Raw genomic sequence first — 13,355 nt, forward strand, 5'->3', positions numbered from 1 at the left:
AGTGTGATTCCCAGCACTCCTGCTTAGGGCAGGTCTCTCAGTGCAGCTCTTTTGGACACTAACCAAGTCTTTCAAACAAAACAAAACAAAAAAATAGTCATTTTGATTTGTGTTAGTGTGAGCTGACTTTCTTGGAAAATCAGGTGTCAGCTGTATATTAAGTATTGCATTACTGCTGGCTGCCTTTTTTCCTTGGTATAAAGGGTTATGTGCTCCCCCAGCGCTGGTGCAGAGGTAATAGGACTACTTGGAGCACAGTGTTCCTGGAACGTGGTCCAGGCAAGATGTTTGCATTGATAATCCATTGGGGTCCTTCCAGCCCCTAAGTGAAACCAGACAATCTTTTAAGCTATTTGTCAATATTCTCACAGTTGTTTTTAGCCATTCAGTGCACAAGCAAAGCATCCATCTGCCTTTTTGCTTTAAAATTCTGATTTGTGTTGCTGTTCAGGGAGGACTTGGGTGTCTGTGGTAGCACTAAGGTTTAACCCAGAATGTTGGGCCTGAACTAAAGTCAAAACCAGGAGACCACAATATTTTTGTGGGCAACTTGGGAAAGGTAGGCCAGAAAGCAAAAACCCGAACATAAGCACTGGAAGCAGCTCCAGATTTTTCTAACATAAACAGCATGAATTTTAGCTTTGGATCTGAATTCCTTGAAAGTGAAGTGCAGGAGACCTGTGTTCTTTCCTTTCTCACCTCCTCCTAATTTTAAAGTAAACTAGCAAATCTGAGCAACTACTGAAATCCAATAGGAATTATAGAAGAGGTAATATGTAGAGCAGTGACAACTCTATCTTCACAGGCTACCAAATTCTCCATGTTTTGTCTTAACAAGGTGTAGGTGATTCCTTTTGGTGTTATCCTTTGGCCTGTATACTGTGATGTTTTTAAATACTAGAATATAAAGCAAAATGGCAATGAACTATCAAGTGTTTCTTTAGTTTGCACAAATGTTTAAAAACTATGGAGGTGTTTTCTTTTTTTTTTTTTTTTTTTCTTTTACATGAGTTGACACATTCAAGGGTGCCTGTGCTTCCTATAGAATGGCAATTTCTTGCAGCTCTCTCTGTTGCAATGGGAGACTGATGCTGACAGTCCCCGGTGATGCAGCTAAAAATCTGGCCTTCATTTGTAATGAGAAATGCCACTGTCAGTTGTTCCATTCCTGGCAATGAGGACAAAATCTTTCTGAAAAAGTTTTGGCGCGGAGCTGAGCGCCTCTCCCCGGCACTCCCGGGGCTGGGGACCACATGCCGGTGGAGGTCAGGGCTGCCTCCCGCAGCTGGGAAGTCTGCAGCACCACCGAGCTCCAGTTCATGATTCAGCCTCTGGCCTTGCAAAACTTACAGATGTGCTTAATTTCCTTAAACAAACGCTATGTAATTTGCCTTCAGTGCAAACGCCGGGCTCTCAAAAATATTTAATGGGATGTGAGTGGGGCTGGACTGACTTCATCCCTGGGAGTCTGACAGTGGGCGGGAGCCACGACTTGTTGCTGAGCTCTAGGAAAGCAGTGTGCAGCTTCCTAGACATATATTTAGCATTCAGTTAGCAAAACCACTAAAAGCTATTTATTGTTTTTCATAGAATCAGTCTCTTGCTTTTCGTGCACTCTTTATTTAGCTGCAAGTAGAGGCCAAGCACTGCTCTCTGCTGTGTGGTGAGAGGGAGGTGGGGGGAATCACTGTCCCGCTCCCCCTGCTCTCCCTCCCCTTCCTTATTCCTCCTGACGTCTGGGAATTGAAATCTCTAATCACGCCGAGGAGCAGACGAGGCGCCAGGGCTGCTTCTCCCACAATTTAAGAATGTAGCTGGATCCGTCGCACCTCCTGGCTGACTCCAGGGAAAGCCGTGCCGCTCCCCAGAGGTCTGTGGCTCGTTCCCTTTCGGGGCTCGGCTCTCAGGGATGCCGAGGAGGGGCTGGGTTGTTTTGGGGCACGCGTGGGTATCGGCCGAGCAGGGAACTTCTGCAGGGGTTTTGGTCTCTGGGAAACCCGGAGCTGGTGCAGCTCAGCTCGAGGCAGCGCTGCCGATGCTGCACGGAGGCGGGAGGTCGCCTCCTCTCATGGTGAAGTAGTTTCAAGACTCATGTTCACTGCAGGTCAGGTCTAAAATAACACCAGGTCTGCCTTAGCAATTCTTTTGGAGTGATGGCTGTGAGTAATGAGCTTTGTTTGTTGCTTTTTTTTTTTTTTTTTTTTCATTCCATTTTGTCATTAATAGTATAAAACCTGTGTAAATCTATATTTATACTAAAAATAGTATAAATCGCTGCCAGAATTGGCGCTTGGAAGGGTTTGTTAGCAGTAGCAGTTGCCTGGGTGGGTTTTTCCCACCTGGTGATGTGGTGTGGATCTGCATCAAGACGATGTTACTAAGCCTGCCCAGGCTGTGGGAGCTGCAGAGGCTCAGCCTAGAAGTGAAACTTGTGCCTTACTTTTTTGAGACTGGTGCTGGGATAATTGAGACTTTTTGTTCAACAGTGGAACTGAAATACAGGAGAATTCCAGGAGAGAACAGAAAGGGTTTGATGAATGTAATTTTTTTAGTCTGCTTTAGGTCCTTTAACTAGCAGAGCACTCAGGGGATGTGGGACAGATTTACTCCCTGTAGCTGGCTACCTCGAGCAGGTTGTTGGGCTCTTCTGCAGGGCTGTCCCTGCTCGTGTGTCCAGCAGTGAGTGGGCCATGAGGTGACATTGCTTCTGCCAGAACTTCTGTGCAGAGACAGCGATGCTCTCTGTGACAAGGAAATATCTCCAAACTGCCTCTGTGGAGGGTGGAAATACTTCACAGTGCCCCCAAACCCCCACTTTTAGTTGTGCTGATTTAAAGATGCGGCAGGGGCTTTTTGCGCAGAATTTTTCTTTCTTATTTAAAGTGACTAATTTTAAAATTTCCTGTACAAATAAGGGGGTAGCCGGCCGCCTTAACCTCCAAATCCCCTCTGAGCACGCAGCTGGGGTGAGTGGGACGTGGTGTGTCCCCCCCGCAACCCATTTTCCAGGCCCTGGAAATACTCGCCACATGCTCCATGTGTTGCTGTCTCCAAATTCCTTCCCTGGGTGAGTAACAGGAGAGAGGCATCGGCGTGTCGGAGGCTCCCTGCCCGCTAGCAGGCTGATGTCACCGTGGTCCCCTCTGTCCCAGGGTCCGCAGCCCAGCCGGGCTGGCGGGTGGCACCAGCGAGGGACGAAATGGGTGGGAAGGGACCACAGAGACCCCGAGTGGGGGCTTGGGGTCTGGGAGGTAACCTGCGGAGTGGGGAAGAGGGAGCTCCTCCAGCCATGTATCTTCCACTGTCTTAAACAGGTGCGTTTGTTATTCCTGCTTTACAGGTAGGAAAATGGAAGTTGGAGAAGAGGCGAAATAGCGATGGGTCTTGCCTCTGAGATAGGAAGAGGAGATTCAATCCCTGCTTTTTTGCTTTAGTCGCCATAAAGATCCACACCCTGGGGACTTACTGGATCCAACCTGGGTTAATATTGAGCTTGTCCTTACTGACACATCAGGGTGGGAGCTCCTGGCTGAATCGGACCCTGCAGTAAGCCCGGTTTAGTGCAGGCTGAAGAAGCCCGTGTGTTTATTTCACTGGACTTCGGATCCCCTATAGTCCTGGTTAACATGAAAATATCCCACGCAATCCAGTGTTCGTGATAGTTTGGCATCCCGTTTGCCAGCAGAGCCACGGGGAATTTGCAAGGAAATCAAGAGCAGTTCGGTAGCATTGCAAAATGACACAAATGAACTTTTGATTCTGGGAGTTTTTCAAAAATGCAGGCTTCTTGCTGTTGTTTGGCCCATATATCTGCAGCCAGGGCAGGCTTTGCTTTTCTTGGTGACAGATTCCTGAAACCCACCTGTAAAATGTTTGTTGTTTTTTATAAGGAATGACTTCATTTATTAGTTGGGAAAAAAAAAAGACGAGTGTTTCCCATGGCTAAGGGCTTCAGTTACACTGCAGTTGTTCCATATAACCTGATCTTCAATCAAAAAAAAAAAAAAATAATCACAGACTGAGTAGGGAGGTTAACATCTCCCTGTTATAACTTGCATATTTTTTCATTCATTCCTACAGCAATTTAGAACTGATTTAAACCCCAGGAGATCATGGCTGGGTCACTCACGTGCATGTTTATTTTTCCTTAAAATCACTAAAAAGCTGATATATTTGAAGGGAAATAGGCATTTGCCAGGAGCCTCTAAATACCTGTCCATCAAAATGAATAGAAGTGAAATGTCACCGCAGACAGAAGTGGAGGAAACTAGTGTATGGTCTGGTTCTGCCAAAAGCAATAAGGCTGAAATGTGTAGCACAAAAATGACAGATGCCAATGATGTGTTGCAAAAGGCCAACAGCATATGTTTAAAACCTGATATATTGAGACTGAGGCAAGGGGGAGGCGCTGTTTCCATCAGTGGGGGGGTTATGCTGACCTAACATTTCTGACCCAAACTGAGTAAAACTGAAATCCAGGCCAGCAGAGATAACTGAAGATGCTCGAGGTCTGTGGACAGAGGCTGGCTGTCCTTAACCAGCCTTGTCAGTGCTGCAGAGGCTCCTCCTAAGCCAAACTGATCCTCTGCCATGAATCAGTCTGTAACTGCATCTGTTTGCAGTCTGTTCAGGTGAACAAGTTAAAACAAGACTATCTCAACAAGCCCTGAGTGTGACTTCCCAGGAACTCCACCGTGAAATAAGAAATAAACCCCTTGTTGACATATAAACTCAGCTAGGTCTATGGTGTCCCTCCTGCTGCATGATTGCTTTATCACAGTGACTGCAGTGTCATTATTAAACCTGTGGTGTGAGGAAATTGTGTGCGAAAGACTGCTCCCCTAAATGCTTTTCCACTTATGCTCAGTGCTTGCATTGCAGGGACATGAGAAAGGTGCTGTGTGTTTGTATACCTATATTGATTTTGGTCACGATAATCAGAATTAATTCTGTATGATTTAAACCAGAAGTTGTTCTGGAATGTATGTCCGGCCAGTGATTTAGCCAATGTTTCTTATTTCCATGACCTGAGCAGAACCCAGCACCTATGGTATCGCTGTTGAGATTGTCCTACTGAGAGCAGTGCCCATCTCCAGGACCAAGCTGGCTGAGAGCAGTACTAGGTCACAGCCCACTCCTCATCAGGTTCATAAACAGAGCTTAGTACTGGTCCCAGACATTGATCAGTTGTTTTAGAGAGACCGAGAATATAAAATAATATATAGGAATTGCAAGAAAATTCCTATGTGCTTCTCCATCCACGCATTCAGTTCTGCCAATGATGCATAGAGCTGTAGACCTCAGCTTGCGGTCCCTTGACTGAGAACTGCAAAAAAATGGGTTTTGACAGGGTGAAATGTAACTTTTACTTCTCCTGCCTGATGTTTGCCCTCTTTCAGGTCCTGGTCACTATGCTGATTCACACTTGTTTCATTTTTGCCTGCCTGCCTGTGGTGAGCCACGTCTGGGGACGAGTGGGCCAAGGTAAGGAGCCCGCCTGCCCTCGTTTGGGGGATTCCTTGGGGTTCGGTGGTCACCTGGGTTCGCCCAGCCCTTGCCCGAGCCGTTGGCAGTGACACCACGTGCGAAGGACATTCCCACTTACACGCAGGACTTCAGGGGGGCTGCTGTGCTCCGGTGTCTGTTGGTGAAGCTCCAGAAAGGCTGTTCCCACACCCAATGAGCAGAGGGAGATCAGGGGGGGCCCATCTGGGGAAGTATCTCGATCCCTCCCCACCCTGCAAAGCCTGTCCTCATCCCTGGCAGCAGTTCAGCACGCCACTCCCTCGCACCAGGGATGCATTTCAGCCTGTATAAGCAATGAAGGGTGCTTATGTGTTCTGCAAATGGAGCTGGAGAAATATGAAGAAAAAGGGTGTTGCTTCTGTTAGTCACTGCATTTGTCCTGTGCTCTGAAATTGTTGCTTTGGATGTATATAGTGATATGTGCTGCAACATCTGGTTAAGAAAGCAGATGAGGTGCATTCCTCCTGTAACATACAGTGCTCCCGTGGAACCATAAATGACCAAAAAATACTTGTAACACCTCACCGTAGCCTTTCTGATTTTGAAGAACCGCCTTTATATTACGTTTGAACCTTCTGTGGAAGTGGTCAACACAAAAGTTTTTAGAGAGGTGGTGGCACTTCAGAGTTTGGACAGACGTGTCTCCATACTGTGTATCTTCCAGACCAGCCTCTGCAGTTAAATCTGGGCTTAACTCCCTATCAGCCGGAGTGCAAGGTTACAGCATCAAATAGTGCACATCCAACACAGGGCAGGGAAACAGTGGAGCTTTCATGGCACTGGGGTTCATTTACATCCAGCACATAATGGCTCTTTAGAGGATGCTGTCCTCTCTCATCTGTCTGGGGACATTCTTGCCTTTTTAGCTTCTGGGCTCCTAGAGTGATGGACAAGGAGCTGGACCACACTTGGCCAAAAGAAGACAGCTCCATGTTTAATCTAACTATGAATCCCCCTCATTGTTCCACGATATTTTCCCATTTTTCTTAGGCATAATTATGGGATTTGATTTTGCCCCTCACCCGTCTTCCCTATGTTTTCTTTCTTCCCCTTCAGATTTGCCTGGGTTGAGATGTGAATCTGAGCTTTGTTTCCCCAAAATAGTTATCTGCTTGTTGGGCAGCCTGCAGGAAGTCTCTGCAAGGAAAGGTTAAAGCACAGATGTTGGGCTGTGAAAAGCAAGTCCTCATTGCCGGCCTTCACTGCTTTCCTGGGCTCTGACTTCATGGTAAACGTGTCAGGAGATGTCTGGGCATCAAGCAAGACCAGATTAGGGACTCGAGGAGTCCTGTGCAACGCAGTTTTCCAGCACTGAGCTGGACGTTCTGAGTCACCTTAAGCTTTTTTTTATGAGTAATGACAAAGGAAAAGAGATTGGTAACAACTGCAAATGAGGAGGGCATTTGAATGCAGACGCTTATAGTGCACAGGCAAAGGATGCGCTGCTCACTCATTGCAAAGTAGGGCAGCCTGCTGGAAAGGCAGCTATAGGTACAGTGCCAGGAAGGAGGGGAGATAAATCTGCTGAGTCGCCATCCTATATCCAGTCAAGTGAAAAAGTTCCATATGGTGACATGTGTACGACAGTACAGCTTGGTAAAATATTTACCAAGGGATCATTGATTCAAAGAGTGACACGTGAGTTCAGACATCTAGCTGAGCTTTAGAAGCTATCTGTGAAATCTGGAGATGATAAGGGAATGTGTTCTTCCTTCTTTTTACCTCCTTGTCTGATATTTTATTCTTCAGGATTTGTCATTTAGTTTTCTACTCCCTGCAGAAAACTGATACAAGCTGATGCCCATGAGTTATGGTCCTGCCAGGAATTGTTATTTACACTTTATCAGGTCGTTTTTTGTTTTTTGTTTTTTTTTTTTTTTTTCCTCCCCTTTCTTTTTAAACCCATCTGGTCCTTGGAGCTGCCTCTGAAACAATCTTTCTGCAGGAGTATGGGATCCATCACCTGGGGAATTTTTGTATTTCTCAGCACCCCAAATACACTTGCTGAAACAAAACATCCTGCATGAAAGCTCCTGGGAGAGTCCTCCAGGATGTGAGGGGTGCAGAGAAAGCCCTCACTTCTGAGGGAGGCTGTTTGCCCTGTTTGCAGCTGTATATATTGAGGTCTCATTTGAGTGCATGAGAAATTCCTCTTCGTGTAGGGTGGAGGCTATGGATTTGCAGTGACTCATGGTAGTTTCCTGGAAGAAGTGCAGGGGGACTGCAGGAGTTGCCCTGTAGCGTCAGGGGATGCTGAAGGCTTGCATGGGATGGAGAAGGTTTCCTCTGCACTGTGACTGTTCCTGTGTCCATAGAGGAGATGACATATGTGGTGTTCAGTGTGTGCATGTGCAGAGGGGGGAATTGCATCCATAACAGCATGGACACATCTCCTCCTCCCCAGGGTCAGGCCGGCTGAAACTCACTGTCCTTTCAGAAGACAGGCTCCAAATGAAATGGAAAGAGACTGAAGGGAACATCAACGGCTATAAAGTTCGAGTGAAGCCCATGGCAGGTATGTGCTAACAGGTTGGGCATCAGACCCAGCAGAGATTTGTGTATGAGTGAGGGACTCGGCTCCCTCTTAAGACTGGTGGACAACAGGACTTAAGTGAGATCATTAGTTAGACCTTAAGTTGATAGAGATAAAACAGAGGGAATTATCCACTGGTTGTTCTGGTTTTAAGTGTTGATTACCTAGATTGAAACTTTCCACTGGGCTGTACGTACAGCGTGGACAAGAAGCCTTCCTGGCCACCATGAGAGCAGTGTGTAGTGCCACATCAGTGCAGGTACAGCCCCTCTATCACTCATTCACAACAGGGAGATGAAATTTATCCTTCTTCATCCTAGGGGAAAGCATTAGCCAGAAAGTGTTGCTTCTTGGGACTTTGTGAGAAAAAATATGAGGAAATGTTCATTGTCTGGTTCTTCCGTGGGAGCTCCCAGATCTCCCCGCACCTGCAGGGACATGGGATGGGAAGTTCTTGACCCCACGTGTGTGGGGGGATCATCTGCCTAGCTCCATCCCCCAGTGAGCTCTCCCTGACTTCAGATGCTGGACCTGGTGGTGTTGGAAGGACACAATGTCCCCTGGCAAGGAGTAATGGTTGGAGGCAACCTTAGTCTTGGATGGCACTTGGTTTTCAGTCACTGACACTCTCCCAGTGAGCCGGAGAAGGGAGCTGCCAGGCGGGAGTGCATGCAGCAGAGCTCTTGTGATCATCCACCTGCTTTTTTGGCTCAGCCCCCGCCCATTCCCCGAGCTGGAGCAGGAGGTTTCTTATTCCTTCCCTGCCCTGCTCCTCCCCAGGTTTCAGCTCAGCAGAGAGCGATGAGCATCCTAGGAATGCAGGGAATCCCTGCCAGAGCTCCCGGCACATGCCTAAGGCTTTCCCTCTGCTAGGCTGGGGAGCTCCATCTCCAGCCCTAGGCATGAGCGCAGGGAAGGCAGTGTCAGAAACGCATCCATCTTCATAATTTAAAGCTTGCAGACCTTTCTTAATCAGAGGATTTTAGGGAGCTGATTTGCCTCTCTCCCTTAGTTTTGTGTAGCACAGAGGCCATGGTGCAACACCGGCTGCTGCTTCGCAGAGCTGCCTGGCTCCATCTGCTCAATACTGTGCCAGTGCAGAAATGCCCCAGTTCCCAGCTGGTTGAGGCATCACAGCCTCAGGACAGGTCCCACAGCCACAGGACATGGCTGGAGGGGTCTGGAGGCAGTGATGGCCCCAGAAATGACCTGTCTCACCACAGAGAGCAGCCACCCTTGGGAGAGATAGGACTTGCAGAGACAGCCCAGCGAGAGTGGCTGGGAGAAGTAAGAGGAGTCCCAAGAGCCAGTGATGACCTCCAAAACCACCAAGACACTTCCTCATGTATGACCTCAAGCACATCAACTGCTTGGATGTTTTCATAAGCAGTATTTAATTGCAACTGCCCAGTCTTTACTCTCTGAAGACCGGTTTTTCACTCAGCAACTCCTTGAGAAGTTGGTGAGAGTTACACGAATGCTGGATGGGAACTGGTTTTCCCTTTTGGGCATGTATGAGGGATTTAAAAAATAAGCCTAAATGTTCTCAGGTCTGGATTGCAAAAAGGAGTAAAAATCAGAAATCTACGAAATAAAAAAAAAAAAAAAAAATAGGAGTTGACTGAGGTCCCTAGGCAGACATTCCCTGCATTTCAGTGGTGTTTTTGCTACTGTCAGCTTAAATTTAAGCTCTAACAGGCTCTGAACTGTGGCTTCATCCCACCTCAGGGGACTCTGAGCAAGAAGTCATGCTGAAAACCAAGACTCCCAAAGCCACAGTGGGGGGGCTGAGCCCTACCAAGGAATATACGCTGCAGGTCTACGTGCTCAACGGCTCCCAGGAAGCCCTGTTTGCCAAGCGGAAATTTGTGAGTAAGTAGAGTGCACTACATTTTACAATTCAGAGAGGTCCTGAGGTTCTTGGAGATGTGGGTCCTCAGAGCTCATGCTCTGGCGTATGCCCTGTAGACTATGTGGCAATCACAGAGCCTGGTACTATTTTGGTTGGAAGATGAGGAAGGGGGATGGTGAAGACCCAGGGGATGAGGGATGGACTGTGACTCAGACCTGTCTAGATTGCCTCTCTCTCTCTGTTTTTGGTCTTCCCGCAGTAGAGGAACTCAAAAATGCATCCCAGACTAGAAATAACCGAAGAAACTCAGGAGCTGCATCAGGAAAGAATCTCACCTCTTTGGGGAACTCGGCAGCTGAGCACAGTGGGGTGGCAGAGGCCACCCCACCACCCCTGAACACTGTCTTGACACAGCCAGGTGGGTGCACTCACCAACCTGGAGTCATGTAGGACTGTTTTTTAGCCACAGCCTCTGCCATGCCACCATGGTTGGAGCATTAAGCACAGCTGTCCCTAAAACCACTCCCACCCTCTCCCTGCAGCCCTACTTCATCAGGGACATTAATTCAGTGAGACATGTTAGCCCAGGCTCATCCCTCACATACGGTTCTTAAATACAGAGACACAGTAAGCAAACTAAAAATATTTGCCCCTCTTGCCAGTCAGCCTGAAAAAGCACATCCATGCATTCCTGGGGCTAACAGGTATTTGAATTCAGCAGATACAGTCATATCCTGCAACTGAGAGAGGATCCTTTGAGAACAAGCTGCTCCCTAAGTGCTGGGGCTAATGGTGCTTGATTTCCTAGGCTCTGTGTCCCAAGGTTGGCTGCAGATGCTCTACAAGAAGGTGTGTGCCCTCCCCTATGGCTGAGGACTGTATATAACTGCATAGATTCTCACATATATGGCAACAAAGTTTGCGTGAGTTCAAAAGGCAATTATATGTGTTGATAGAAGAAAGATCCATCAGGGTTATTACACAAAAAGACTTGCACTAACTCAGGGTGTTTCTGAGTCACAGATTGCTGAGTTCTGGAGAGTACGCTGGGTATCAGGTGCTATGGTATGTTTTTCCTGATTTATATTTTATAAACATTCATTATTTTTCATCATCAAAGAATAATAGTAAGGACAAACTTTTGATGTGATCCACTACTAACATTATTAATTCATAAGCCCATGTGCAGACCTCTCAGAGAGGCATGAAATGAAGATGGTCTCCTTTTATGGATCTACCTATTTGCATAAAGCTTGTAGGACTTTTATCCTCTCTGAGCCCCCTACGCCTCCGTCGAATGTGACTGGGATGAGCTCATGACTGGAGCAGGTTGTGTGGGGACAACACAGCTAGGGACAATGGGTTTTTTCTCTTTGGAGCACAGCAAAGGACAAAGCTGAAAAGAAAAGGCAGAAGGGAACTCAGCCAAAGGGCTCAGGAGAAGCCACAAGAAACCAGCCCAGTGCAGAAGCCAGTGTGACAGAAGCAACACCAACAACCACAAGATCCTCCCAACGCACTCCTGCAAACTCAGAGAGAGAGTCTCTAGGAAAAGAAAAACCCACAAAGGATTCATTGAGGCGAGGTGAGAGAGGGGCTTCAGATATGTCTTGCTCCTTCTTCCACACTGTTTTTGCTAGAGCTCGTTGAATACAAGCTTTCTACCCCACTCCATCACCAAGATTTTTTAGAGTACAGTGCTGCTGATAGTGCTTTCAGTTGCTAGGTCATGCTTTGGGGAACTGTCAGGGATCACTGGAGAAATTTGGAGTTCTGTAGATCATCACAGATTTTAAGGCAAACTGGAGCTAGGTCAAAAACTCCTTCCCAATGATTTAATTTATGGATTTGCCACTATTCTCTCTCTTCATGTTGCCACCTTCCCCTGCTTCTGACAGGTCCATATAAGAGCTTGTATTCTTCAACACACTCCCCAACCATGGATCTTTGCAAGCCTTCAGAGGGGAGGAGAGCATCAGTGATGTTCGTTACCCAACCTGCTCCACCTCCTGGACTTGTTCTTCACGTTTCACAGATAACTGATCCATGATGATCCTTCGGATTTTCCAGTTGAGACTATGGCATGGCAGATGGCTCACAGCACTTTTGTAGTGGTGGGAATGGGATCAGACAGGGCATCCTCATTTGGTCCCCTGAGACCAGTAGGGATCCATGGCTGTGAAAAGAGATGGGAGAGTAACCTCTTTGCAGCCCACTGAATCTCGATGGCATCATCCATTTCCCTCCACCAAAGATAAAAAATTTCCCATCTGAAAACTATTCAGGGAAGATGCATTTGATCAGCAACATGCCCTATCTTATCCTGCAGGCCTGGGGTGGGGAGAAAGGCAGGGCTGGAGTATCTGTGATGCCAGCAGGTTTTTACGGAGAGATTGGATTTAATATAAAGCCATGAAATAATTAGAGCCCACAGGGGATCTCGTGTTGGAATGGAATTAAGCAATCACCTGTAATTCTTGGAGACTTAGGCTAGATAAAAGGGAAGAACTGGGCTGGGGCTGAGAAGTAATTGAGCTGACAGCTTTCAGAGAGCAGTGCTTGGGTTAGGCACACACTTCCTGACAGCTTTAACCCATTCTTTGCAGAAACGCAGCTGTGCACCACTCAGTTTCTTGGTACTGATATGGGTTACCCTTAGCCACATGGTTTTCCCAAGATGCTGGGATGCTTCAGGCTGGCAGATGGTCCAATCCACCATCCAGCCAAAGCCTTACATTGCAGATTTTCTTTTTATCTCAGAACTGAAGCAGTTTTTTTTTCCTTTACAATTGCTTCTCTCAATATCAAACCTTTTACCCTCCAGGTTCCCAGTTCCAGTGCAACACATCTGCAATGACTGATATTGTCCTGCTTGTGGATGGATCCTGGAGCATCGGACGCAACAATTTCAAGCTCATTAAGGAGTTTCTGAGCAATTTGATTTCCCCGTTCAGTATTTCCCAAGACAAGATAAGAGTAGGTAGGACACTTTCCTGGTTCCTGACCGTGGGATGTCATGTTCGAAGGAGCCTTGGTCTCTGTTCCTGTGGTTATGTTCCTTTAAGGAGCTTTTTTTTTTTTCTTTAGGATAGTGTCCTGCTTGCTGCTCTTGACAGCTTTTCCCATCTGGTAGCAAGCTCTGGCCTCTAGTGGCTGTGAGCCATGGCTGCACAGAGAACAGGAGAGATGTCTTAGCACCAGCTCAGGCGTTGGTGCTGAGATACACTTGGATTTGCTGCTTATCTCTGATGAGGTGCTCAGCCTCCACAGCACTGTACAGACAGATGTGGTAGCAATGCTGCACTGGAGCTGCTTTGAGTTCAGCTAAGAATGGTGCTGCTTCCAGTTTGGAGTGCTGCTAGCACTGGCTAAGCTGTATGTGAAATAAGATAGTGCAAATCCTTCCTACTCCTTGCAGCCAACTAGTTTGAGCCTGATTAACAT

At 47.2% G+C, this 13,355-nt stretch overlaps 1 protein-coding gene across 1 annotated transcript in view; it reads left to right on the plus strand.

Moving 5' to 3' along the window:
* Positions 1-1,763: 1,763 nt before the first annotated feature.
* COL20A1 (collagen type XX alpha 1 chain) overlaps positions 1,764-13,355 on the plus strand; it is a 53,738-nt gene continuing 42,146 nt past the window's right edge. The window contains exons 1-7 of the mRNA XM_033010413.2: positions 1,764-1,870; positions 5,400-5,484; positions 7,931-8,041; positions 9,788-9,931; positions 10,171-10,329; positions 11,296-11,496; positions 12,736-12,891. Of these exons, the coding sequence (XP_032866304.2) occupies positions 5,412-5,484; positions 7,931-8,041; positions 9,788-9,931; positions 10,171-10,329; positions 11,296-11,496; positions 12,736-12,891 (844 nt within the window). The 5' untranslated portion in view covers positions 1,764-1,870; positions 5,400-5,411. The remainder of the gene's footprint in view (positions 1,871-5,399; positions 5,485-7,930; positions 8,042-9,787; positions 9,932-10,170; positions 10,330-11,295; positions 11,497-12,735; positions 12,892-13,355) is intronic.

Source organism: Tyto alba, unplaced genomic scaffold (genome assembly GCF_018691265.1).
Source record: "Tyto alba isolate M040663 unplaced genomic scaffold, T.alba_DEE_v4.0 Super-Scaffold_33, whole genome shotgun sequence".
NCBI classification, from domain to species: domain Eukaryota; kingdom Metazoa; phylum Chordata; class Aves; order Strigiformes; family Tytonidae; genus Tyto; species Tyto alba.